Source organism: Dama dama, chromosome 5 (assembly GCF_033118175.1).
Source record: "Dama dama isolate Ldn47 chromosome 5, ASM3311817v1, whole genome shotgun sequence".
Classification (NCBI taxonomy): Eukaryota; Metazoa; Chordata; class Mammalia; order Artiodactyla; family Cervidae; genus Dama; species Dama dama.
Window position 1 is genome coordinate 107359896 of NC_083685.1, and position 26914 is coordinate 107386809.

General features: G+C 42.3%; 1 protein-coding gene and 1 non-coding gene across 2 annotated transcripts in view; one reads left to right on the forward strand and one right to left on the reverse strand.

Annotated features, from left to right (window-relative positions):
• Positions 1-26545, forward strand: part of TTLL6 (tubulin tyrosine ligase like 6) — a 39209-nt gene extending 12664 nt beyond the window's left edge. Inside the window, exons 8-14 of the mRNA XM_061141114.1 lie at positions 714-889; positions 2182-2370; positions 3153-3330; positions 4454-4735; positions 17146-17515; positions 18006-18274; positions 25228-26545. Coding sequence (XP_060997097.1) covers positions 714-889; positions 2182-2370; positions 3153-3330; positions 4454-4735; positions 17146-17515; positions 18006-18274 — 1464 coding nt within the window. The 3' untranslated portion in view covers positions 25228-26545. The remainder of the gene's footprint in view (positions 1-713; positions 890-2181; positions 2371-3152; positions 3331-4453; positions 4736-17145; positions 17516-18005; positions 18275-25227) is intronic.
• LOC133058043 (U6 spliceosomal RNA) lies at positions 4008-4114 on the reverse strand. Its single transcript, XR_009693168.1, has one exon. It is a non-coding gene; the product is annotated as a U6 spliceosomal RNA (small nuclear RNA).
• Positions 26546-26914: the final 369 nt, after the last annotated feature.

Here is a 26914-nt window from a genome sequence, read left to right on the forward strand (position 1 = left end):
GGCAGGGCTGTGGTACAAGTCAGAGGTGATGGTGACGGCTGCCAGTGATACAGAGGCAGCCTGCAGAGGGGAGGACCGAGCATTACATATCAAATTCCTGGGGTCTTGCCTTTCCTCCATTCCTAGCCCTTGTTCCCAAGTACGGGTGGGAAGGAGAATGTGGCCGTTTAGAGCTCTTACCAAAGAGCAGAATAAACTACCAGGAGCAAGCCTTCAGAAACTGCTAGAAGTCTTCAAATGTCACATAGTGCCTCTGAACAATATCGACTCTTCTGTGAGCAGGAATGAGTCCTTTCAGTCCTCCCACCATCCTGACCCTTAACCGCTGTCAGGATCCTGAATGCATGTATCACTCCTTTCCCCTCCCCACCTCACAGCCTGGCCCTCTGGACTGCCCTCTTCCATCTGGTCTCTGGGGTGCACAGTGCATGGGAGGGGGCAGATGCACCCCAGATGGAGGGGAAACCAAAGACAGACTTGCCATGCTCCTCAGGAATTCAGGACTGAAATAAAAGATGGTCACACTTCAGGGGTTTCTGCTCCCTCCTTTTTTCACCAGGGCTCCAGTCCAGACCCTCTTTCCCTCTCTCTTCCACTCATTATGGTAGCCAGGGCCCCTAGGTGGGCTCAGGTAGCTCCGTGGAGGGGGCACTTAGCTTTACCCCTTGCTTGCATGCTGCCCAGCCTCCCCAGCTGCCGTCTTGTCCTCACAGGTAAACCACTCTCCGAGCTTCTCCACTGACTCCTGGTTGGATAAAGAGGTAAAGGATAGCCTGCTCTATGATACTCTGGTCCTGATCAACCTGAGAAGCTGTGACAAAAAGAAGGTCTTGGAGGAGGAGAGACAGCGGGGGCAGTTCCTACAGCAGTGTCGTTCTCGGGAGACCAGGTACAGTCATGGGTCAGTTCTAACATGATAATCCTGTTTGGAACATAAATTTCTATTTGCAGGATGTGGCAGGTTAAACAGTTTTTCTTGTGGTTATTCCTTTGTTCTTAAAAATAGGAGATTAATTTATAGACATAAGTACATGTGATGAATATAAGTTTGTTAATATCATATGGAGAGATCCAGGGATTACCGATAGAAAAAGTAAAACCATCTGTCTTTACAAAAGGGAACACTCGTCTGTCCTCCCCTTGTCACTGTGTTGTGGGGAGCACTTCATCCCTGCTGCATAGCGTTTGCCTTCGTCTTATAACAGAGGCCTTCATCTGCAGAGCAAGAAGAAAGTCTCAGAGCCTGTCAAGGACTTGGCTTTGCTGCTTTTCAGATCTCACAGTGGCCCCTGCCCTCCTCACAAGCCTGATCCTTTGAACTGATCTTCTGGAACCAGGCCATGGCATCAGGCCATCTCTGTTTGGATGGCACTGTGTTTCTCGGAGCACGTTCACGTCCACTGCCTTCCCTGTGAGGAGGGGGCGGGTAGGTGGTAGCATGGGGGGTTGTATGTCCTGCTTTTGAAGCTAAGAAGACCAGTACTCTGGAAGGGGAGCTGCCTGTACAGGTCACCTCGCTGACAAGTGTCAGGTCTGGATACAGAGCCTGATAGGTTTGTGCTGCCTGGCGTTCCAGGATGCCTTCCACTGAACTCTTGGAGAAGGAGGCAGCATCATCTAAGGAGCATCCCCTGAATCAGTCTCCTTGTCATGACTTGGCCCTGGATGGCCCAGGGGCTCCTGGTTTCCCTACTATAAAAAGGGCTTATTGATCCTCCGCCCTCCACCTCCTGGGGGGCTCTGAGGGGGAGTGAGATCATCAGCTCTCATAAAATCTCATTAGGCTTATCCAGGTTTATCCAAGCCCTCAAGTTTAGCCAGGTTCTCCAGAGGAGAGTAGCAGGGACTGTGATTGGAAAGGTGACAGTCTGCCTCCCATCAGAAGCTAAGCTAAGAGAGAAATGGGCTTTACTTGTAATGGGAGAGAATTTGGTGAGCTGTCAGGAAGACTGTTCTAACCAGCTGTTAGTGGTTATGACAACAGCTGTCCCAGGAGGGCTAGAATCTCCTTTCAGGAAACGTTCGTGTATTCCTTTACTTAGGAAACGCTGGTTGAACACTCTCGCGTGCAAAGCCTTGGTCTCGCCCTAGATGACACCCGTGTCCTTGGAAAGGCCATGTCCTTTCTAAGCTTGATCCCAAGAAGACCTAACTGCAGCCCTGCGTTCTGCTTCCCAACAGGAAAGAGGAAGTCAAGGGCTTTCAGGCCGTGCGTGTAGAGAAAACTGAGAAGTATGAAAAGGAAAACTGTGGAGGGTTCCGCCTGATTTACCCCAGTGTGAACTCGGAGAAGTATGAGAAGTTTTTCCAGGACAACAACTCCCTCTTCCAGAATACAGTTACCTCCAGGGCTCGGGAGGTCTATGCCCGGTAGGAAGGCTCCTGGGGTGAGGGGGGCTGGGTGTTGGGGGAAGAGGAGATGGTGCTTGACCTACGGTGTGACCTTGGGGCAGCCATGAAGTTGTTTTAGTCTCACAAGGACCAGGAATCATAAGGTTCCTTGGTGTGGGATGTTGGTAAGTAGATATGAAGCTGTTTCTACAAACTCACCCCTAAGACAGCCAGCCCAACCCCACTCCCAGAAACCCCAACCCCTCAGAACTACCTCCTAGATTCATTCAGGTATCAGATCTAAGGACTGGAAGGGACTCATCCCATTTCACCCATTTCATGGAGCAGAAAAATGATCATCCAGCAGATGATGACAGAAGAGGCTCTAGAAGCCCTGTCCCCTGAGTCCTGTAACTGAGTTATTTACATCACATCATTGGCCAGAGAGGCCCAGCATATGAAGGGGTTTGATGTGGGAGCCCCTGATTTTATCCTCCTACCCAGACCCTCTCCCTAGCACTTGTCGGTTGTGTGATCTGGCATACTGGGAAGGGAGGAGAGAGATGGGGTGGTTGAGTGGGGTGCCGCCCTCCACCACATCTCTCCCTGGGCTAATCCCAGACGGGAAGTGGTATGGTTGGAGGAAGGACTGTCTCCTCCATCTCTTGCTTTGGAACCCTCAATCATTTGGACACACTGGGGCAGGGAAGATGGAGCACTCCTCCTCCTTGCCCGGTCTTGTCTGCCCCTCAAGAAGTATGTCTGTAATATTCATAGTCCATCCCTAACCTGCGTGATACTCACTCTTCCTTACTGGGCAGGCGGCTGATCCAGGAGCTGAGACTGAAACAAGAGAAAAAATGCTTGCAAATGAAACAGAAGAGGGTAGAGATGCACGGGGAATCGGCAGGCGAGCAAGCGAGAGGCAAGAGCTGGCAGAGCTGGCGACAGAAACAACAGCAGAAATGCAAGACTGCCACCAGCCAGACCTCCAAACAAGTAAACGTGGATGGGAGGGGAACGCGCATGCCCAGCACTCTTCCCCGGCTGGGGCCAGTCCAGGGGGGGATGCTGAGAAGATCTCTACTGAGAGCTCAGAAACACTGAAGGAATGGGGGCCACATGGAGGGCTGGGCCCCAGGAGGGGGGCCTGGAAGTCACAAGGAGCCCTGCGGCCTTCAGAGGATCCCTCCATCCAGGCAGAGAGGACTCGCGCTGTTCTGTCCTTCTCCCTCCAGTAGGAGTAAAAGCGGCTGGGAGGCTGAGGACCAGCCCCATGTGGGAGTGGGCTCTAGGACTACCTTACTCATGGTCCCCAACTCCAGTTTAGGTTGAAATGCCCCGTTCCTGCAGGCCAGGGGCACAACTGAGAGAGAAGACTACAGGGAAAAACTTTGGGGGGCAGGACCTCAGAGCATTACAGCAGGGGGCAGAACACAGCTGGTCTTTCCAGCCTGCTCTCTGCTCCAAGTATGGACTAGCCTCCAGGCTGGGGCCAGCTGTCCAGTTGTCCCGCAATCTCAGTCTCTGGAACCCCCTTCTTGGCCTAGCTCTCTCTTCTTGCTCAGTGGAAAGATTCAGTTGACTTTTCAGTCTCTCTCCTTCTTCTTTTTTTTTTTTTTTTTAGCAACGGTTTATTTTCCATCTTGGTGGAAGTCTGTTGAAGAACAGCTTACAAAAATATGGAACGCTTCACGAATTTGCATGTCATCCTTGCGCAAGGGCCATGCTGATCTTCTCTGTATCGTTCCAATTTTAGTATATGTGCTGCCGAAGTGAGCACGTCTCTCTCCTTCTTAGAGACTTACCTGAAGTGACAGGATTAGAAGTTTGTTTTTTTTTTGTTAGGGTCCTAGACCCTCTGAGAATCTGATAAAAGCTATGGAATGTCTTGCCATAAGTAACTGCAGTTTTAAGTGGTTCAAAGACCCCGTGAAGCCATCCATGAGCCCTCTAGGGGGTGTCCTTGAACCCTAGGTTAAGAGCCCCGGCTTAGAGAGACTGATTCAGATTGCTTTCCTCTCCTCCTGATCTCCTTTGCACCTACCCTTGGGTGCAGATAATCTAGAAGTGGACAGAGCTCGGTTCCCATGGGCTGTATGTTTGGTTTCCTTCTTCCCAGTATCTCCAGCCATTGACATTGGTGTCCGGCACACCTGACTTGCTCTCGAGTGTCAGACACACAGAGAAAAATGAAGCAGATAGCAGCCTTGACCAGGAGGCCCCCAAAGAGGAGGCTGATCCGGCACCTTGTAAGCCTTCATCTTCAAGGCCTTACAGCTCTGTACCTGACTTGAGGAATTCAAGCCTTCTCAGCTGCTCCAGGCCAGAGCTCAGTAAACCCATCTCCAAAATGAAGGAAGCCAAGTCTACCTCTGCAGTGAACACGATCACCAACACTGTGGTAAGTAGGGCAGGCTGCCTCCCCTGAGGACTGAGCTGGGGTGGGGTGGGGTAGTGGCAGGAGTCTTGCCTTCTGGTCCATTCTCTGCCCCTGACTTACTGTGGCCCTTTGAGTAAGCTGCCTACCCTTCTCAGGCCTCAATTTCCCCACTTGTGAAGTCCAAGTTGTGGAATGACACTCCTGCTAAGAGTCTAGACCTATGCTATAGGGCTTTTAGAAACGAGGCATGCCCTCTTTTGGGCAGGTTACCACCTGTTGTATTAGTTTCTGTAGGGCTGCTGTAACAAATGACCATAAACTTAGTGGCTTGAGACACAAATCTCTTCTCTCGCAAATCTATTCTTTAGATCAGAAGCTAAAGATCTGAAAACAAGGTGTTGACAGGGTCATGCTCCCCTCTCTAGGGAGGATCCTTCCTTGCTTCTTGCTAGATTCTGGTGGTTGCTGTCCAATCTCTGCCTCTGCCATCACATGGACTTCTTACTTGTGCTTCTTCTCTGTGTTTCTTCACACGGCTTTATAAGGATACCAGTCATTGGATTTAGGGCTTACCCTTATCCACTATGGGCTTATTTTTAACTTGATATCTGCAAAGATCCTATTTCCAAGTAAGGTCACATTCTGAGGTTGTGGGTGTACATAAATTTTAGGAAGTTGTTGTTGAACTCAGTATAGCACCTCAACAACAACACCTTTCAAACTCCATTGATGTATGGACACCTTTTGATGGAAAGAAACCTCTTTCAGATTCCAATTGTAAACAAATTATTTTTTTAATATATACAAGCATAAAATAAAATATAGGTATAGGTATAAAAAATACCTATAACTCTTGAAGTGAAGTGAAAGTTGCTCAGTCGTGTCCTGCTCTTTGCAACCCCATGAACTATACAGTCCATGGAATTCTCTAGGCCAGAATATTGGAGTGGGTAGCCATTTCCTTCTTCAGGGGATCTTCCCAACCCAGGGATCAAACCCACATCTCTCGCATTGCAGGTAGATTCTTTATCATCTGAGCCATCAGAGAAGCCCACCTATAGCTCTTGCTCCATGCTAAGTTGTTGCAGTCGTGTCCACATCTTTTCGACCCTGTGCATTGTAGCCCACCAGGCTCCTCTATCCGTGGGATTTCCCAGGCAAGAGTACTGGAGTAGGTTGCCATTTCCTCCTCCAGAGCATCTTCCCGACCTAGGGAAGACCCAGTGTCTCCTGCATTGGCAGGCAGATTCTTTACCACCGAGCCACCAGGGAAACCTAAAGCTCTTACAAGGCTACAAAACAAGAATAAAGCACTTCCTGGTGTTCCAGTGGTTGAGGATCTGCCTGCCAAAGCAGGGGACATGGGTTCAATCCCTGCTCCAGGAAGATCCCACAGGCTTCAGGGCAACTAAGCCTATGCAGCACAGGTGTTGAGCTCATGCTCTAGAGCCTGTGAGCTGCAACTGCTGAAGCCCATGCGCTCTAGGACCCATGCTTTGCAGCAAGAGAAGCCTACACACCACAAAGAAGAGAAGCACCCATTCCCTGGAACTAGAGAAAGCTTGTGCTCAGCACCAAAGACCCAGTCTGGCCAAAATTAATTAAAAAACAAAACTAACAACACCAATAAAATCGGCACAAAATATTAACTTCACATGACAGTTGATTTTCTATTTCTGTAGAAACCAAGTTGCCACATAAATGTGGTACTGACAGTCCTAACACAGGTTCTTTTGTATTCATTATACTTAGGCCAACCAAGAGCTTTGTGGTGACTCTACTGGAAAATCTTCAGCATTGTTGGGCCTTCACTTGGTCTAAGTGCAGTATAGAGTAGTGCAGTGTTTTTCAAATTTCTAACCAGAGCCCATAATAGAAATTCATTTTATTTCATAGTCCATCAAATATACATACATACAATTGGAGAAAAGTTTTTAAAACAGTGCTTAGCCATGCTGCATATAGTGAGTGACTCAATCTTTTCTTTTAAAGATACCAGTTACAACCCCCTAAATTAATTTCATGACGTAGTGGTAGGTTTGCAACCCATAGTTTGATAAACATCTTTAAGAGAGTTTGCTTCAGAGCCTTATCACCTTGGATTTCACAATGATTTCTTGGATATGACACCAAAAGCACAAGCAGCAAACGCACAAATAGATAAGTGGGACTACATCAGACTTAAATAATCAACAAAATAAAAAGACAACCCATGGAATGGGAGAAAATCTTTTCAGATTATATATCTGATAGAGATTAATATCCAGAATATATAAAGAACTCTTACAACACACAACAACAACAAAACCAAACAACCTGATTACAAAATGGGCAAAGGCTGGGACTTCCCTGGTGGTCCAGTGGTTAGGACTCTATGCTTTCACTGTAGAGGGCACAGGTTCAGTCCCTGGTCAGGAATTAAGATCCTGCCAGCCATCTGATTCAGCCAAAGGAAAGAAAAAAAATGGGGTGGGGAGGAAAAATGTCTAATTAAATAGACATTTCTCCAAAGTGAAATTAGCCAGCCACACACACACACACACACACAAAATACTGCATGCTTCCACCTATATGAGGTATCTAGAGTAGTCAAACTCTTAGAAACAAAAAGTAGAGTGGTGGTTGCCAGTGGCTGGTGGGTGGGGTGAAAAAGGGATGTTTAACGGGTCCAGAATTTCAGTTTTGCAAATTAAAAGATTCAAGAGATCTGGTGCCCAACAATGTGCATATAGTTAACACTACTGTACTATACACTTAAAAATGGTTATGATGATAAATTTTGTTATATGGGTTTTTTTTTTTACTATAATAATTAAGAGTAGGAGTATACTTTGGGAATCTGGCTGCCTCTGTTGGGTTCTTGGGGTCTCCTTTTATTATATACATGACTTCCATCTAGTCAGTCTAGTCTCCCTAAGCCTTAGTTTCCTCACCTAAAAAATGGAATTTTCATCATAGTACCTACCAGTGGATTACTATGAGGATTAAATGAAAGGATCCACAAAAATGCTGTGAGTGGTATTCAACACACAGTAGTCAGTAAGCATTAGCTATTATTTTAATGTTACTGCTACTTCTTAAGACCCCCACTTTGTGTGTGTTTGTGTTTTGCATTAACCCAAGAATTAAAGCAGTACTTTAACTTAAGACTTAAAACAGTACTACTTAACTCTGATGAAATAACAAAATAAGGCAGCTAGCAAAAATTCATTTTTTTTCTTTTTTTGGATTTCATGTTGATTTGATCAAAATCATTGGTTCAGGATGTTGTACTATACTTGGTTCATTCAAAGTCTTTGCCTGTTTTATTTACTTGTCACTTTATCCCTATGCTCATCTCCATTCACCTAGCCGCCATCTTTTGTTCATATGTTTCCTTGAAAAGAAGAGATTTTTTAAAATGCTGGCATTTAAAATTTGTGTAAATGTGACTGGGTTATTGATCTCATTCTATGCCCTATTTTTATTCTTATTGAGCTCTACTTTTTCTTTTCTTTTTTAAGATTGATTTTACATGCATTAAAATAATAAATTTTAGCTGAACAATTCTGACAAATAAATATACCCGTGTGATCCATATCCCTATCATGATATAGAACTTTCTGATATTTCCCCAAAGTTCCCTCTGGCCTTTCCCAGGCAATTGACCTTTGCTCCCTGCATCCGTCCCCAAGACAGCCACTATCCTGACTCTTTTTTTCATCTTAGATTAGTTTTGCCTATTTTCGAATTTTGTGCAAATGGAATAATATAGTATATATTATTTTGAGTGTGACTCCTTTAATTCAGTATTATATCTGTGAAATTCATTCATGTTGTTGGATATATCAGTATTTTGTTCTTCTTTATTGCTGAATTTTGTTCCATTATACAAATACACTGCAGTGTGTTCGTCATTCTCCTGTTGATGGACATGTGGGTTGTTCCTAGCTTTTATTCTTTTATTGCTATTGTGATTAAAGCTCTTATGAACATTCCTGTATAAGTTTTTTTGCGGACGTAGTTTTCTTTTCTCTTGGATAACTACTTACGAGAAGGATTGTTAGGTCAAAGGGTAGATCTATGTATAACTTTATAAGAACACCAAAGCCTTTATTTAAAGTGATTATAATAGCTTTTGTACATTTCAGCCAACAACGGATGAAGGTACCAATTGCTCTGTGTTTGCTACCATTTGGTGCTGTCTTCTAAACTTTAGCCACTCTAATGGCTACGTTGTGATTTCTTATCTCGGTTTTAATTTGGTGATTAAGCATGTCAAGCACTTCATCAAGTGTTTATTGGTTATTCATGTATGTTTCTTTATGAGGAGTTTGTTCAAGTTTTTGCCTTTCTCCTTTTTAAGAGATGGGATTTTGAAAAAAATATCTATTTATTGCATTCGGTCTTAGTTGTGGCACGGGGGAGCCTCACTGCAGCATGTGGGATCTTAGTTCCCTGACCAGCGATAGAACCCATGTCCTCTGCATTACAAGGTGGATTCTTAACCACTGGACCACCAGGGAAGTCCCAGATTAAAAAAAAAAAAAAAATTTTTTTTAACACCAAAAACATCTTGTATTGGGGTGTAGCCAGTTAACAATGTTGTAATAGTTTCAGGTGAACAAGTGAAGGGACTCAGCCATACATACACATGGTAGCCATTCTCCCCCCAACCCCTCCCATCCAGGCTGGCAGGTAACATTGAGCACAGTTCCATGTGCTGTACAACAGGTTTTTGTTGGTTATCCATTTTAAATATAGAAGTTGGTACGTGACCTTCCCAAAGTCCTTAACTGTCCCTTCCCCCTGGCAACCATGAGTTCATTTTCTAAGTCTGTGAGTCTCTTTCTGTTTTGTAAGTAAGTTCGTTTATATCATTTCTTTTTTGATTCCACATGTAAGGGATATCATATGATATTTCTCCTCCTTGTCTGACTTACTTCACTCATTATGACACTCGCTAGGTCCATTCATGTTGCTGCAAATGGCTTTATCTCTTTCTTTTTAATGGCTGGATAATATTCCATTATATAAATATATGTACACCACATCTTCTTTATCCATTCCTCTGTTGATGGACATTTAGGTTGTTTTCATGTCTTGGCCGTTGTAAACACTGCAGCGCTATAGTGAACACTGGGGTGCATGTATCTTTTCGGGCCATGTTTTTCTCTGGGCATATATCCAGAGAAATGGGATTTTTTAATGTTTTTGCTGTTGTGTTGTAGGAACTCTTTATATATTCTGGAAACCTACCTATTCTTTTTCTTAATAGTGTTTTTTGATTAGTGAAAAAGCAATTTCGATGAAGCTTATGAATTTTTCTTTTATGGTTATTGCTTTCTGTGTCCTGCTTAAGAAGTTTTCATGCATTCCCATGTCAGAGATATTTCCCTAGTTTTTTTCTAAACGCTTTATGGTTTTAGCTTTGTGTATAGGTCCATAATCCAACTCAGATTAACTTTTGAGTGTGCTAGGTGATGGGCAGTAGGGTTTTATCCCCATAGACACATCTAGTTACAAGACTATTTACTGAAGGACCTTCCTTTCTCATTGAATTGCTTAGGTGCCTTATAAGTTCTTTAAGGTTTTATTTTGTTGTTCTTGTTGATTCCATAGAATTTTCATCAAACAATTATGTCATCTTCAAATAAAGACAGTTTTACTTCTTTATTTTCAATCTTCATGCCCTTATTTCTTTTTCTTGCCTTATTGCCTGTCTGGGATTTCTAGAACAATGTTGAATAGGAGAGGGGAGAGTAGACATCCTTATCTTGTTTCGAATCTTAAAGGAGAAACATTCAGTTTTTTATCATTAAGTATGGCATTATTTGTAGTTTTTGACAATGTTCTTTACTAGCTTGAAGAAGTTCACTTCTATTCCTAGTTTGCTGAGTGTTGTTTTAAATCATGAATGGATATTGAATTGTGTCAGGTGCTTTTTTGGTACCAATTTATAGAATCATATAGTTTTTCTACTTACATTGTTAATATGGTATATTACATTGATTAATTTTTTATCTTGAGCCAGTCTTATATTCCTGGAATATAAGACCTTTTTGCCATGTTGTATTGTTCTTTTTACAGATTGCTGCATTCAATTTGCTAATGTTTTGTTGAGGATTTTTATTATCTGTGTTCATCAGAGATGTTGGTCTATAGTTTTGTTTCTTTTTTGTCTGTTAGCTCCATAAAATAAATTGGGAAGTGTTTTCTCCTCTTCTGTTTTCTAGAAGAGATTGTGTAGAATTGTCATTATTTCTTATTTAAATATTCAGTTAGAGTTCTCCAGTGAAATGCTCTCAACCAGGTGATTTCTTTTTTGGAATATTTCCCTCATAGTTCAGTTGGTAAATCATCTGCCTGCAATGCAGGAGACCGGGGTTCGATTCCTGGGTCGGGAAGATCCCCTAGAGAAGGAAATGGCAACCCACTCCAGTATTCTTGCCTGGAGAATCCCATGGATAGAGGAGCCTGACAGGCTACAGGGATCGCAAGAGTCAGACACAACCTAGCAACTAAACCACCAAATTATAATTAAATTTCTTTAATAGTTATGTATTTTATTTTGAGTGAGTTTTGGTGGTTTGTGGTTTTTAAGATATTGGTCAATTTTATCTAAGTTGTTGGATTTATATGTGAAGAGTTGTTTATAGTAGTTCCCTATTATCCTTTTAATGTCTGCAGAGTTTGTAGTGATACATTCTTTCATTCCTGATAGTGTAATTTTTTATTCTTTCACTTTCTTTTTCTTGGTAAGTGTCACTAAGAGTTTATCAATTTATTCTTTTCAAAGAGCTGAATTTTGTTTCCATGGATTTTTTTATTTTCTATTATTTTCAAATTATTTTCTATTATTATTTCCGATTTCCTATTATTTTCTGATTTTTTATTTCATTGATTTTTGTCACCAATACTTAGGTTCTGTTTGCTTTGGATTATTTTTGTTTTTTTAATTTCTCAAGGGGGAAGTTTAGGATGTTAAATAAGACCTTCTTTCCTAATATATACACTTCATGCTATAAATTTCTAAGAACAACTTTTAACTAGATACCACGAATTTTGATCTATTTTCATTTTTGTTTAGTCCAAAATGTTTTCTAATTTCACTTGAGATTGTCTTTATGACCCTTGGGTTATTTAGAAATGTGGATTTAAAAAAATTTTTTTAATTGTATTTATTTTTGTGTTTTTTTATTGAACTCTATTTGCTGTGTAATATTATATAAATTATAGATATATAATATAGTGATTCACAATTTTTAAAGGTTACACTCCATTTATTGTTATTATAAAATATTGTCTCAATTCCCCATGTTGTACAATATATCCTTGTAGTTTATTTTGTACCTAATAGTTTGTACCTCGGACTCCCCTATCCCTATATTACCCCTCCCCATTTCCCTCTCACCACTGGTAACCACTAGTTTAATCTCTATATGTGAGTCTGCTTCTTTACTTTTATATTTAGATTCTACACGTAAGAGATATCATACAGTATTTATCTTTCTCTGTCTGACTTATTTCATTTAGCATAATGTCCTCCAAGGCCATCCATGTTGCTGCAAATGGCAAAATTTGGTCCTTATTATGGCTAAATAACATTGTTTTGTGTGTGTGTGTTTGTGTATGTATGTGTGTGTGTATGTGTGTGTGGTTATACCACATCTTTATCTATTTTTCTGTTGCTGGGCACTTAAGTTGCTTTCATATCTTGGCAATTGAGAAATGTGTTAACTTTCAGTTGTTTGGGGATGTGCCTGTTATTGATTTCTAATTTAATTCCATATCATCAGAGAACACACTTTATATGATTTCAGTTCTTTAAAATTTATTAAAGTTTATGTTATGACCCAGAACATGGTTTCTTCTCGAGAATGTTTCATGTGCACTTTAAAAGAATATTTTGCTGCTGTTGGGCAGTAGGTCAGTTAGATTAATTTGGTTGCTGATGTTGTTCAGTTATTCTATATTCTTATTAAATTTCTGTATACTCATTCTATTAATCACTGAATTCTATTCATTACTGAAATCGACCTCAGGATTTTCATCATGGACATGCGGGCAAAGAGAGTAGAGAAAAGAAAAGAAGAGCCACAACTAGAAGGTTCTCTTAGAGCTTTCTCTGTCTAAGGAATTACTTAGCTGGCTAAGGAATGTTAGTTACTTAGCCATAAACAGGACAAAATTTTGCCATTTGCAGCAACATGGATGGACTTGATGGACGTTAGCTAAATGAAATAAGTCGGACAGAGAAAGACAAATACTGTACGATATCACTTATATGTAGAATCTAAAAAAAGACAACAAACTAGTGAATATTCCCCAGTACCCACTTTTGAATTTTGAATTGCTTTGAGTTCAGGTCAGGGCATACTGAAGGAAAAAACAGTAAACTTCCCTGGTGGCGCAGATGGTAAAGAATCCACCTGCAATGTAGGAGACCTGGGTTTGATCTCTGGATTGGGAAGATCCCATGAAAGAGGGCATGGGCATGGCCACGCACTCCAGTATTCTTGCCTGGAGAATCCCCATGGACAGAGGAGCCTGGTGGGCTGCAGTCCATGTGGTCTCAAAGATCGGACACGACTGAGCAATTAAGCACAGCACTGATGACTTGCTGGTGCTTTGAATTCTCATCTTCCTCAAATCTTCCTCCATCTGCTTGCTACTGTTTACTTTTCAGAATTGTCAGATAACTATTCTACGCATGCATTATGTGCAGGTTTTGTAGGAATAGCCTATGGGAAAGATAGATGCAATATGCTTAATTCATCTTAGCTAGAATCAGAACCAAACTACTGTCCCTTCTGCTTGTTTAAAATTTTCTTATCCCTTTGATGTCTGCATGATACATCAAGATACCTCCTTTTTCATGGATGATAAAAGCATTTGTGTTTCCTCTTTATTTTGATCTTAGTATGAGCTTATCCATTTTATTAATTAAAGAACCAATTTTAGGCTTTGTTAACTTTCTCTACAGTTTATTTTCTGTTGCTATTGCTTTCCAGTGTTGTTGTTTGTTGTTTCATTGCTAAGTCGTGTCTGACTCTTTTGTGACTCCATAGACTGTAACTCACCAGGCTCCTCTGTCCATGGGATTTCCCAGGCAAAAAATTGGAGTGGGTTGCCATTTCCTTCTCCTGGGGATCTTTCTGACCCTGGGATTAAACCTGCATCTACTGCTTGACAGGAGGATTCTTTACCACTGAGCCACCTGGGAAGACCAGTGTTTTCTTTATTATTTCCTTTTTTCCCCAGTGCTATCTTTATTATTTCCTTTTTTTCTATTAACTTTTTGTTTAATTCAATCACTATTTTCTAGTTTCTTAAAGTGAAAAGTTAGATTATTTACTGTAAGCCTTTCTTCCTATCTAATATGTGTTTAGCACTATAAATTTCCCTGTAAATACCAGATTATCTTCATATCATAAATTTTGATATGTTGCATTTTTCTCATTGTTTGGAATATTTTTCTGATTTCCTTGTGATTTCATTTTTGTTCCATGGGTGACCTAGAAGTATATTGTATAATTTTCTAATACTTAAGAGTTTTCTAGATATCTTATTGCTATTGAGTCAGTTCAGTCACTTAGTCATGTCCGACTCTGCGACCCCCATGGACTGCAGCATGCCAGGCTTCCCTGTTCATCACCTACTCCCGGAGTTTGCTCAAACTCATGTCCATTGAGTCGGTGATGCCATCCTTACCATCTTATTCTCTATCGTCCCCTTCTCCCACTCCTGCCTTCAGTCTTTCCCAGCATCAGGGTCTTTGCATCAGTTCTTTGCATCAGGTGGCCAAAGTATTGGAGTTTCCGCTTCAGCATCAGTCCTTCCAACGAATATTCAGACTGATTTCCTGTAGGATTGACTAGTTTGATCTCCTTGTAGTCCAGGGAACTCTCAAGAGTCTTCTCCAACACCACAGTTCAAAAGCATCAATTCTTCAGTGCTCAGCTTTCTTTATGGTCCAACTCTCACATCCATGCACAACTACTGGAAAAACCATAGCTTTGAGTAGACGGACCTTTGTCAGCAAAGTAATGTCTGTTTTTTAATATGCTATCTAGGTTGGTCATAGCTTTTCTTCCAAGGAGCAAGCATCTTTTAATTTCATGGGTACAGTCACCATCTGCAGTGATTTTGGAGCCCAAGAAAAGAAAGTCTGTCACTTTTCATTGTTCCCCCATCTATTTGCCATGAAGTGATGGGACCAGATGCCATGATCTTAGTTTTCTGAATGTTGAGTTTTTAAAATTAATTTATTTTTTATTGAAGGATAATTGCTTTATGAATGTTGTTTTAAGCCAACTTTTTCACTCTCCTCTCTCACTTTCATCAAGAGGCTCTTTAGTTGTTCTTCTCTTTCTGCCATAAGGGTGGTATCATCTGCATATCTGAGGTTACTGATATTTCTCCCGGCAATCTTGATTCCAGCTTGTGCTTCATCTAGCCGAGTTTCTCATGATGTACTCTGCATGTAAGTTAAATAAGCACGGTGACAATATACAACCTTCATGTACTCCTTTCCCAATTTGGAACCAGTCTGTTGTTCCATGTCGGATTCTAACTGTTGCTTCTTGACTTGCATACAGATTTCTCAGGAGGCAGGTCAGGTGGTCTGGTATTCCCATCTCTCCACACAGTCAAAGGCTTTGGCATAGTCAATAAAGCAAAAGTAGATGTTTTTCTGGAATTCTCTTGCTTTTTCTATGATCCAACAGATGTTTGCAATTTGATTTCTGGTTCTTCTACCTTTTCTAAATCCAGCTTGAACATCTGGAAGTTCACTGTTCACATACTGTTAAAGCCTGGCTTGGAGAATTTTGAGCATTACTTTGCTAGCGTGTGAGATGTGTGCAATTATGTGGTAGCTTGAACATTGTTTGGCATTGCTTTTCTTTGGGATTGGAATGAAAACCAACCTTTTCCAGTCCTGTGGCTTATTGCTATTAGTTTCTAATTTGATTCCTTTGTGGTTTGTACAATGCTTTGATAAAATTTCAGTGTCTTAAAATTTATCGTCTTATTTTACAGCCCAGCAATACCTTGATGAATATTCCATGGGCACTTGAAAAGAAGGTGTATTCTACAGTTGCTGAGTATAGTGTTATATATATCAATTCCATCACCCTGGTATATAGGGTCACTCAGATTTTCCATATCCAGACTAATTTGATTTCTGCTTTTTATATCAATTGCTGAGAGATGGATTTTAAAGTCTCAACCCCAATTATGGACTTATTTCTAAATATTTATTTATACCTCATATAAAGAGAATCATATAATAATTGTACTTTGTGTCTGGTTTATTTCACTTTGAGAGCTTCTTTGGTGGCTCAGATGATAAAGAATCTGCTGGCAATGCAGAATATCCAGGTTCGAAGTCTGGGTCAGGAAGATCCCCTGCAGAAGGGAATGGCAACCCGCTCTAGTATTCTTGCCTGGAGACTCCCATGGACAGAGGAGCCTGGTGGGCTATTGTCCATGGGGTCGCAAAGAGTCAGACATCACTGAGCGACTAACACTTTAACTTTATTTCACTTAGCATAATCTGTTCAGAGTTTGTATATGTTGTAGCATATATCAGAATTTCCTTCCTTTTGAGGATGGTAATAATATTGCACTGTGCCTATACCACGTTTTGTTTATCCATTCATTTGTTGGTGCACATTTGGGCTGTATCCACCTTTTGCCTATTGTGAATAATGTTGCTGGGAACATTGGTATACATACTTTGTTTGTTTGTTCTTTTTTTTTTTTCATTTATTTTTATTAGTTGGAGGCTAATTACTTTACAGTATTGTAATGGCTGATTCATGTCAATGTATGACAAAAAGCACTACATACTTTATTAAAAGGAGCGATCTTATAACTTATTTAGCATCTATAGCTAGGAGCTGAATTGTTGGGTCACAAGGTACTTGTAATCTTATTTATTAATTTTTGACTGCACTGGGTCTTTGTTGCTGCATGCAGGTTTTCTGTAGTGGTGAGCAAGGGCTCCTCTTCATTGCAGTGTGCGGATTGTAATCTTATCTTACTTATCTTTCTAGATGGTTCACCAGAGTGTCTGGACCAACCTACATTCTCATCAGCAGTGCATGAGCATCCCTGTAGCTCCCTTGCATTCCACCAACACTGATATCCAGCTTTCTATTTTTTGCCAGTTTAATAGTTGTAAAATAATACCTATTTCTCTGATTACCAGTCTCTAGTGTTTAAAGTCTCTCTCACATTTAAAGACCTCCAGAGGAAGCCCTGTGGACATTCCCCACCATCTTCCGCCTTAGTGTTTAACCAACTCATGGTTAGAAACTGTTCTGACCAAAATCTTTCTTATTGCTCATGAATTCAGCTCTTCATCTGTTTGTTTTAATTAAAAGGGGCATAGGAAGGAGCCCTTAGCTTTTCATAATCTCATTTTGGACCATTTTCTCTTCCAGCCTCTAACTTCAGTAGAAGCCTTCCCAGAATCTACCACCCAGGTCTCAGACACCCCTGAATGTCTGCTGAATGTGACCATGACAGCCAGCTCTGAGTGTAGCAGCCCAAAGATGGACAGGGTGGCCTCCTTTAAATGCAAGCCACAGCAGGTGCCTTGGCACCTCATCCCAGAAAAAGTATCAAACAGTTTTCTGCCTACAAAATCCCGGAGCTTCTCGTGGAGTCCGAATCCAAGCTGGACTTTGCTAAAGAATAGCCTGAAGAAGCAGCATACCATGTCAGAGCTGTTCACCAAGGTTCAACTGAGAGAGAAGCTGTCTTTGTTCCCAGCTCACTACAACCCAAAGCTGGTGCTGAGTGACCAGTCACGTGAGTGCCAGTGTGTTTGAAGATGTGCCGAGAGCATAGGGGATGAAGAAACCAACAGAACCAGCCTAATCTTGGGGCGTGCCCCATCTGAGGGGGGCTGAAGCCCCTGCCTTCAGGGAGATCCCAGTCTGATAGTGGAGACATAGTCTTTGTACTTAGGGAGTCTCTAGCCTTAATGGGAAAGCAAAAAAAAAAAAAAAAAAAAAAGTGATAAAAATAGAATGCTATGTCTAAGTACCCTTTTCAATCTTTTCTGGTTCTTATTCAGATGAAGCCCATTCAGCTGAGCCTATACAAGTTTGGGGTGTTAAGTCTGGAAAAAAAAAAAAGGGAAGAGAAACTGTTTAAAAGAATGGCACAGTGGCTGATTCTAATTAAGGAACTTCAGCCAGTTTTAAGCAGGAGACCCTAGTGGGAGGTGTCTTTCACCAAGAATTTATGCTGAGCCCAGCAGCACAGATTGATGATGCCAATGACTTTGCCTTTCCAGAAAACCCTTCCCTGCCCCGGGAGTCCTACTTTTGCAGCCGAAGCTCTGGCGAGAAGAGGCAGCTGGATGTGCCCTCCTTCCTCTTCTTACAGAATTCTCACGGCCTTGATGTTTCCCTGAAAGACCTGCTGGTGGTTGCCACTCCAGCCCGACTGGACCCAAGGCCTGGCAGAAGCCATACAGGTGCTTTGAAAGACCTGTGTATGCAAGATCAGGAAGCATACAGTCACTGCCTGATCTCTGGCCAAAGAGGATGTGAGAGGAACTAGGTAGGCCCACTTATATTCCCTTCATGTGTCTAGAGCATTGGCAGGCACTCTACATATATTTCTGGAATATTGGGTAGGTAGGTGGGCAGATAGATTCATAAAATCATGCAGGTAAGTAGACAGTTAAGACTCACCTCAGGGCTTCCCTCCTGGCTCAGTAGTAAAAAATCCGCCTACCAATGCAGGAGACATGGGTTCAGTCCCTGGTCCGGGAAGATCCACATGCTGAGGGGCAACTAAGCCCATCTACCACAACTACTGAAGCCCCATGCCTACAGCCTGTGTTCTGCAAGAAAAGAACCCACCACAATGAGAAGCCTGCATGCCGAAATGAAGAGTAGCCACTGCTTGCCACAACTAAAGATAGCCTGCACACAGCAACGAAAACCTAGCACAGTCCAAAATAAATACATTTTAAAAAAAGACTCACCACAGTCAAAATGTGACCCCCTTGCAATGTATTGATATGTTTCTACTATGACTGATCTGGCCCCACTGCTTTAAGTACACTTTGCCTTGTTTTCCACTTCTGGCTGAAATTGAGACAGTCACTAATGCCGGCCCTGGAAGTAGAACCATGTTAATCATGAAAAGGTTGATCTCCATACCTTTTGTCCTCTGCCAGCCTAGCTTACTTAGGTCCAGGGCACTTGACCTGAGAGCTGGCCCTATAAGGCGTGTACTAAGGGGACAGAACAACAGGACACTGGTGCCTGAGAAGATCTGGAAACAAAGATCCTTAAGCTTTTACTTATTTATTTATTTATGGCTCTATTGGGTTTCCATTACCGTGCACAGGCTTTCTCTAGTTGCAGTGAGCAGGGGCTACTTTTCTTTGCAGTGCGAAGGCTTCTCATTGTGGTAGTTTCTCTTGTGGAGCACCAGCTCTAGGCGCAGGGACTCCAGTAGTTGCCGCACATGGACTCTAGAGCGCAGGCTAAGTAGTTGTGATACAGCGCACGTACATGTGGAATCTTGTCCTGGACCAGGGATTGAACCTGTGTCCCCTCTATTGGCAGGCAGATTCTAAACTACTGGACAACCAGGAAAATTCAAAGATCCCTAAACTTTAATTCCACTGTGTAAAAGCACCAGAGAGATGGCAAGGGAGCCCTCTGTCAGAGCATTAGTGCTTCTGAAGGAAGGTGATATGTAAAAATTTAGAGCTCTACAAGATAGCATTGCCTATGGTGGAGGGTTAGAACTGGATGTGGAACAACAGACTGGTTCCAAATAGGGAAAGGAGTATGTCAAGGCTGTATATTGTCACCACTGCTTGTTTAACTTATATACAGAGTACATCTTGAGATCGCTGGTCTGGATGAAGCACAAGCTGGAATCAAGATTGCTGGGAGAAATATCAATAACCTCAGATATGCAGATGACACCACCCTTATGGCAGAAAGAGAAGAACAACTAAAGAGCCTCTTGATGAAAGTGAAAGAGGAGAGTGAAAAAGTTGGCTTAAAACTCAACATTCAGAAAACTAAGACCATGGCATCTCGTCCCATCACTTCATGGCAAATAGATGGGGAAACAGTGGGAACAGTGACAGACTTTATTTTCTTGGGCTCAAAAATCACTGCAGATGATGACTGCAGCCATGAATTTAAAAGACCCTTGCTCCTTGGAAGAAAAGTTATGACCAACCTAGATATCATATTAAAAAGCAGAGACGTAAAATAAATAAATAAATAAATAAAAAGCAGAGACGTTACTTTGCCAACAATGGTCCATCTAGTCAAAGCTTTTTTTCCAGTAGTCATGTGTGGATGTGAGAGTTGGACTATAAAGAAAGCTGAGCACCAAAGAATTGATGCTTTTGAACTCTGGTGTTGGAGAAGACTCTTGAGAGTCCCTTGGACTGCAAGGAGATCCAACCAGTCCATCCTAAAGGAAATCAGTCCTGAATATTCATTAGAAGGACTGATGCTAAAGCTGAAACTCCAATACTTTGGCCACCTGATGCAAAGAACTGACTCATTGGAAAAGACCCTGATGCTGGGAAAGATTGAAGGCAGGAGGAGAAGGGGACAACAGAGGATGAGATGGTTGGATGACATCACCAACTCAATGGCCATGAGTTTGAGTAAACTCTGGGAGCTGGCAATGGACAAGGAGGCCTGGTGCTGCAGTTCATGGGGTCGCAAAGAGTCAGACACAACTGAGTGAACTGAACTGATGGTTTAGGGATTTATACTGCTTGACTGCCTATAGAAGGAGATACATTTTAATCATCTCATTCACTTCTGCCACCTAAAACAGACTGACTGGACAGTCTGACCTGGCCCCCTTGTGACCTGTAGTTCACACTGCAGAAGGGCTGACGAGTGAATATCTACCCATACACATCACTTTGGGTGCTCATAAAAATGCATATTCCAAGGCTTGCTCCTGGAAATTCTGAATCAGTAGGTCCTACTGAGGGGTTCAGGAATCTGCATTTTAAGAAGCTCCACTAGGTGTTCTGATGGTCCTCTCACCACCCTCAAAGGAAAAAATTGGCCTAGTGTTTCCCAAAGTTCCCTGATGATATGAATCGTATGGGGGCCCTTGTTAAGCCTGTAGTTTCCAAGGCCACACCTCTGGAAATCCTGACACGAGATTTGGGACAGGCCACTGGGAATTTGCCTTTTGAAGACATCTCTCTAGTGTGGAAATGAAGACTATCCTACATGTAGACCCAGGCCTGGGCAGAGGAACCTGTGATGGCCACCCTGACCTGTGGACCTGTTATAGGAACAAAACTCCTCAGTCCTGATGGGACTCAAACCCACCCCCACTGTCTCTGGTTCATAATTTTCTAGAATTTTAAGTTATTTATGCTCCTACTTTTAAAGGGAAGGATAGGGGACTTCCCTGGTAATCCCTGGTGGTCCAGTGGTTAAGAATCATCTTTTGATGCAGGGGACATGGGTTCAACCCCTGATAGGGGGACTAAGATCCCATATGCCTTGGAGCAGCTGCACCTGTGTGCCACAACTAAGACCTGATGCAGCCAAGTAAATAAACAAATATTTTTTAAAGTGAGGTGGATGATGTGTGGTGGTGGGGGTTTAGTCGCTAAGTTGTATCTGACTCACTGTGACCCCATGGACTGTAGCCTGCAAGGCCCCTCTGTCCATGGGATTTCCCAGGCAAGAATATTAGAGTGGGTTGCCATTTACTTCTCCAGGGGATCTTCCTGACCCAGGGTTCAAACCTGGGTCTCCTTGCATTGCAGTCAGATTCTTTACCAACTGAACCACCAGGAAGCCTGGGGCATGAAACCTTATATGTAATATGAGTGTTAAAGTTATAATGATCAGAAGCCACACTGAGAAAGGGAGAAGATAATTATATTAAAAGGGTATGATTAAGTGCTTCCTAAAATGACCATTGAATTTGGCTCTGGACCTCTTAGCAGAAAAAATAACACTGCATCCTGTTTTGGACCTTTTTGTCTCCCCAAAGACTCCCGAAGGACATAGACTATGTCTGCACCATCACACTGGGGTTTCCCTGAAGGCAGGGTCTTCATCCTCCTACTCCAACCCCAGACAGGGCACTCCTCAAGATTAGGGCTGGTTCTATTGGTTTCTTCATCCCCTAAGCTCTTGGCTACTTCTTCATCTACTTCTGCTTCATTGACTATGCTAAAGTTTTTGTGTGGATCACAACAAACTGTGGGAAATTCTTAAAGAGATGGGAATGCCAGGCCACCTTACCTGCCTCCTGAGAAACCTGTATGCAGGTCAAGAAGCAACAGTTAGAATCAGACATGGAATGGTGGACTGGTTCAAAATTGGGAAAAGAGTATGTCAAGGTTGTATATTGTCACTCAGCTTATTAACTTATATGCAAAGTACATTATGCAAAATGCTGGGCTGGATAAAGCACAAGTTGGAATCAAGTTTGCCAGGAGAAATATCAATAGCCTCAGATATGCAGATGACACCACTCTTATGGCAGAAAGTGAAAAGGAACTAAAGAGCCTCTTGATGAAGGTGAAAGAGGAGAGTGAAAAAGCTGGCTTAAACTCAGCATTCAGAAAACTAAGACCATGGCATCCAGTCCCATCACTTCATGGCAAATAGATGGGGAAACAATGGAAACAGTGACAGACATTGTTTTCTTGGGCTCCAAAATCACTGCAGATGGTGATTGCAGCCGTGAAATTAAAAGATGCTTCTTGGGAGAAAAGCTATGACCAACCTAGACAGTGTATTAAAAAGCAGAATCATTAACTTTGCCGACAAAGGTCGGTCTAGTCAAAGGCATGGTTTTCCCAGTAGTCATGTATGGATGTGAGAGTTGGACCATAAAGAAGGCTGAGCACTGAAGAATTGATGCTTTTGAACTGTGGTGTTGGAGAAGACTCTTGAAAGTCCCTTGGACTGCAAGGCAATCAAACCAGTTAATCCTAAAGGAAATCAGTCCTGAATATTCATTGGAAGGATTGATGCTGAAGCTCCAATACTTTGGCCACCTGGTGCGAAGAACTGACTCATTGGAAAAGACCCTGATGCTGGGAAAGATTGAAGGCAGGAGGAGAAGGGGACAACAGAGGATGAGGTGGTTGGATGGTATCACCAACTCAATGGACATGAGTTTGAGCAAGCCCTGGGAGATGGTGAGGACACGGAAGCCTGGTGTGCTGCAGTTCATTGGGTCGCAGAGTGGAACATGACTGAGTGACTGAACAATGACAACAACCTCTTGGCACGTCTCTGTACACACTGGCACTCATGTAACTAGTCTGGGAACAAAGACAGCTTCTCTCTCAGTTGAACCTTGGTGAACAGCTCTGACATGGGATGCTGCTTCTTCTGGCCATTCTGTAGCAAAGTCCAGCTTGGATTTGTGGAGAAGGCAGTGGCAGCCCACTCCAGTACTCTTGCCTGGAAAATCCCATGGACGGAGGAGCCTGGTAGGCTGCAGTCCATGAAGTTGCTAAGAGTCGGACACGACTGAGTGACTTCACTTTCACTTTTCACTTTCATGCGCTGGAGAAGGAAATGGCAACCCACTCCAGTGTTCTTGCCTGGAGAATCCCAGGGACGGGGGAGCCTGGTGGGCTGCTGTCTATGGGGTCGCACAGAGTCAGACACAACTGAAGTGACTTAGCAGTAGCAGCGGTAGCTTGGATTTGGACTCCATGAGAAGCTCTGGGATTTTGTAGGCAGAGAAGGTTTTGATATTTTCTCCTAAATGAGTAAAGATAAATTTACTCATCTAATAAACAGGTTATTCTTTAGGGGTGATTCTTTTCACTGCCTCTGATTTCTAAGAGCAGTTTGTCATGTGGTCACTTGCTGTTATGGACTTTTTGTACCATAGTAGATGATGGCTGAAGGTACTGGCAAGTTTTCTGATGAATATTAATGATGGTAAAATTTACTCTTTTTTTTTTTGGGTAATGTACTCTATAGGCACTAGCACTCTCTCTCTCTCTCTCTCTCTTTGTATATATATAATTTAATTTCAATCATAATTGTGAAGTTTAGAAAAGAAAAAACTGAGGCTCAAAGAGCATAAGGTTTAACATTCAGAAGGTTCCACAGCTTTCAGTGGTGAAGGGTTTGAGTCAGATGTTTCTGATTCCCAATCCGCAAGCTCTTACAGCCACTCTTTCTTTCCAGTGGTATTTTTAATATCAGTCTTCAGTTAGAGCTGAGGGAATGATAAATGGCTCTTTAGTGAAGGTATTTCTGCAGGAAGCAGTGGTGGCCAAGGTCAAGCAGAGCTTTCCAGGGTATTGTGTGGAGTCACCAGATCTCAGAGCTTATCCTCTGCTTTTAGGTCAAGTAATGGCTTCTCAAAATTCCCAGCTGATCAGACTGCAAGGAACTGACACATACAAGGCAAACTGGCAAAAGTCTAATTATATGCAGCAGAATGCCTATCAACATGTTGATTTACAAATGGAGCAGGATGTGGTATGAGAATAGGGCTTATGTATAACAATGCTTGAATTAGAGAAGGAAAGAGCAGAGCAGATGTTCAAATTACAGATCATGGACTTTCTCTGTAGGTATAATAACAATACCTTCCACACATCACGTTTACCTACTGTCTCTCATGTAATCCTCAGGTCAATGCTGTGAGGTTGGCAAGACAGAATTATTCTCTTATCCTCAATTTGCAGAGGAAGAGAATCAAGCTTTGGGGACATTAACTGATTTGCCCAACCTCACACAGTGGTGCTTTCCAATATTTCTTCCTCTTTACCAATCTGCCATGAACTTAGATCCCATCCTGACTCGTGTGAGGAAGGGAGCCCTGACAAATTCCTCCATTTTTCTGCTTAAATCTCTATAACCTCATCATCCTTCCTTGGGATCCACTTTCACAGTGAGGCCACTGAGGTCAGGGCTTCAGATCTGCTAACAGTTGAGTTTTAGGGGATAAATAATCCCTTTTGTAGGACTTAAGGATGATTTAAAGCTTGCTAATGCAGGGTGCTTGGCACCCTCCTTGATAAATGGTAGCTACAGTGATGATGGTGGTAATGATACTGTGCTAATGGTGTTGAGCCCAACACAGACTGGACACTTGTTTTGGGTGTACTAAAAGGTTTGCCTACAGTATCTCAATCCTCAAAGCAACTCTTTGTGGTAAGTACCACTGTTATTCTCTTTTTTCAAATGAGGAAACCAAGGTTTAAAGAACTCAGGTAACTTGGCCAGGGGCACACAGATGCTGAGAGCTAAGTTTGTGCTTTTAACAAGCACCACTTGTTGTCTCTGGACCAGCTGGGTTGGCAGCTCTTAAATGATCCTTGTCAAATGTTTGGGGCTATGATAAGGATCCAGGAATATGAATGTTGTGTAGGTAAAATGAGTTTCTGGTTACTGTGGATGTGAATCACCACAAGATAGGAATGAGTTTGATGGGTTAATTGACTTAAATATTCTAGAAGCCATTTTAAAGAAAAATCTAAGAAAAAAAAAATTTTTTTTTTTTCTTTCCAGAGTCAGACTGGATTTCTGCCATTTCTTCCTCTCACTCCCAGGAAATGATTTGTCTCTTCCTATAGTGTCTACGATGCCTGCAGAAGCAACTGAAAGTTTTATTTCCTCATCTAGAGAGCCTGGTCTTATGACTACCTCCCATTAGCACTACTGAGGCTAACAGCCTTGCCTTTTGTCCCGCCCCCCAGTTAGCTTACAATACTGGAGGACCATGACTTCTGGGAGTTATGGGTGCTGCCCCAGGACACGTCCCATTTGCCCCACCAGTGGCGTTCTTACGGGTCCCTCACATGGCACTGCTATCCAGGACACTCCCAAGGATAGAGCAACTTGAAGGGAGGAGTTGCAAGGAAGGACTCCCAGTTTCCAGAAGTCCAGAGCCCTCAGGGCACCAACAGGCCAGTGTCAGTTGGTCTCCAACTCCAGAGAGAAAAGACCAAGAGCTAGGCTTGATGGAGAACTCTGAGCCCTGAGTAAAGGAATCAGGACAGTTGTACCTTCATCAGGTAAAGACCAGACCTCCTCCTATACTAGCAGCTCTGTGCCCAAGTATCTTCCGGCTGCCTTCCCTACCATCCTAACTCAAATTGCCTTTTCTGATGCCATTGTCACTATCAGGCTGCCGTAGGTCATAGTCTGGCCCAGACAAAAGATGTAAGACTTGCTGAAATGGGACTTCCTAGAAGCTCTGTGTCTTTCCCTTTTTCTCCCTAGTCACCAACCCCAGCCAGTCAAGGTTCCTGAGCTGATAAAATGGAAGTCTCTTAAGGTGAAGTCAGAATTATTTGTCTTCCTAAGGGACAATTTGGTGCCAGCACTTTTGAACCTAATGACAGGGTCACCTTCATGGTCATGCAGTCTATACAGTCACACAGGGCTCTACACTAGGAAGGCCTTGCGTCTGGTTTAATGCTGTTACCATCTCGAAATTCTGGTTAATTTGTGAACGAGGAGTCTTGTATTTTCATTTTTGCACTGGGCCCACCAAATTAGGTAGCTGATCCTGCCTAGAGGCTGTAATGGCTCTGGGTTGTCCAAAGGCAAAATACTATTAATAGTAGGATGCTTTCCTAGCCCCACCTGCCTCCCACTTGTTCAGCCATGGAGCTATGCAGAGCAATTGTCTGCTGAATGCTTATGGGGGACAAAAAATGCTCATGGCAGTCCCTGTCCCCATGGAGTGTGCGGTGGGGTAAGACGGGTCCCCGGATAACTAGTCGGGTTTAAGTTCCACTAAAGAAGAGCATCGGTGGATGAGAAGGGAATGCCCTCACACCCAGTTTCGAGGATTAAGTCTGCTTCATTAGAAGAGGTGATATTTGAGGTGACAGAAAAAGATAAATGGATTTTTTTAATTAAAAATTTTAATGTAAAAAATTTCACATTGCAGTGATCATTTATTTGCCTTTGTATGAAATTTTGTATAAAAATTTAGGTTCAAAATACCTTTCCTTCAAAAAGAATTTTCAATTGAAATACAATTGACATATAATATTATATCAGTTTCAGGTATACAACATAGTGGTTCAACATTTACACACATAATGAATTGATCATCACCATAAATGTAGTAACCATCTGTTACCAAACAAAGTATTAAAATATTGCTGACTACATACCCTATGCTATACATTACATCCCTGTGATTTATTTAGTTTATAACTTGTTTCTCTTAAATCCCCTTCAC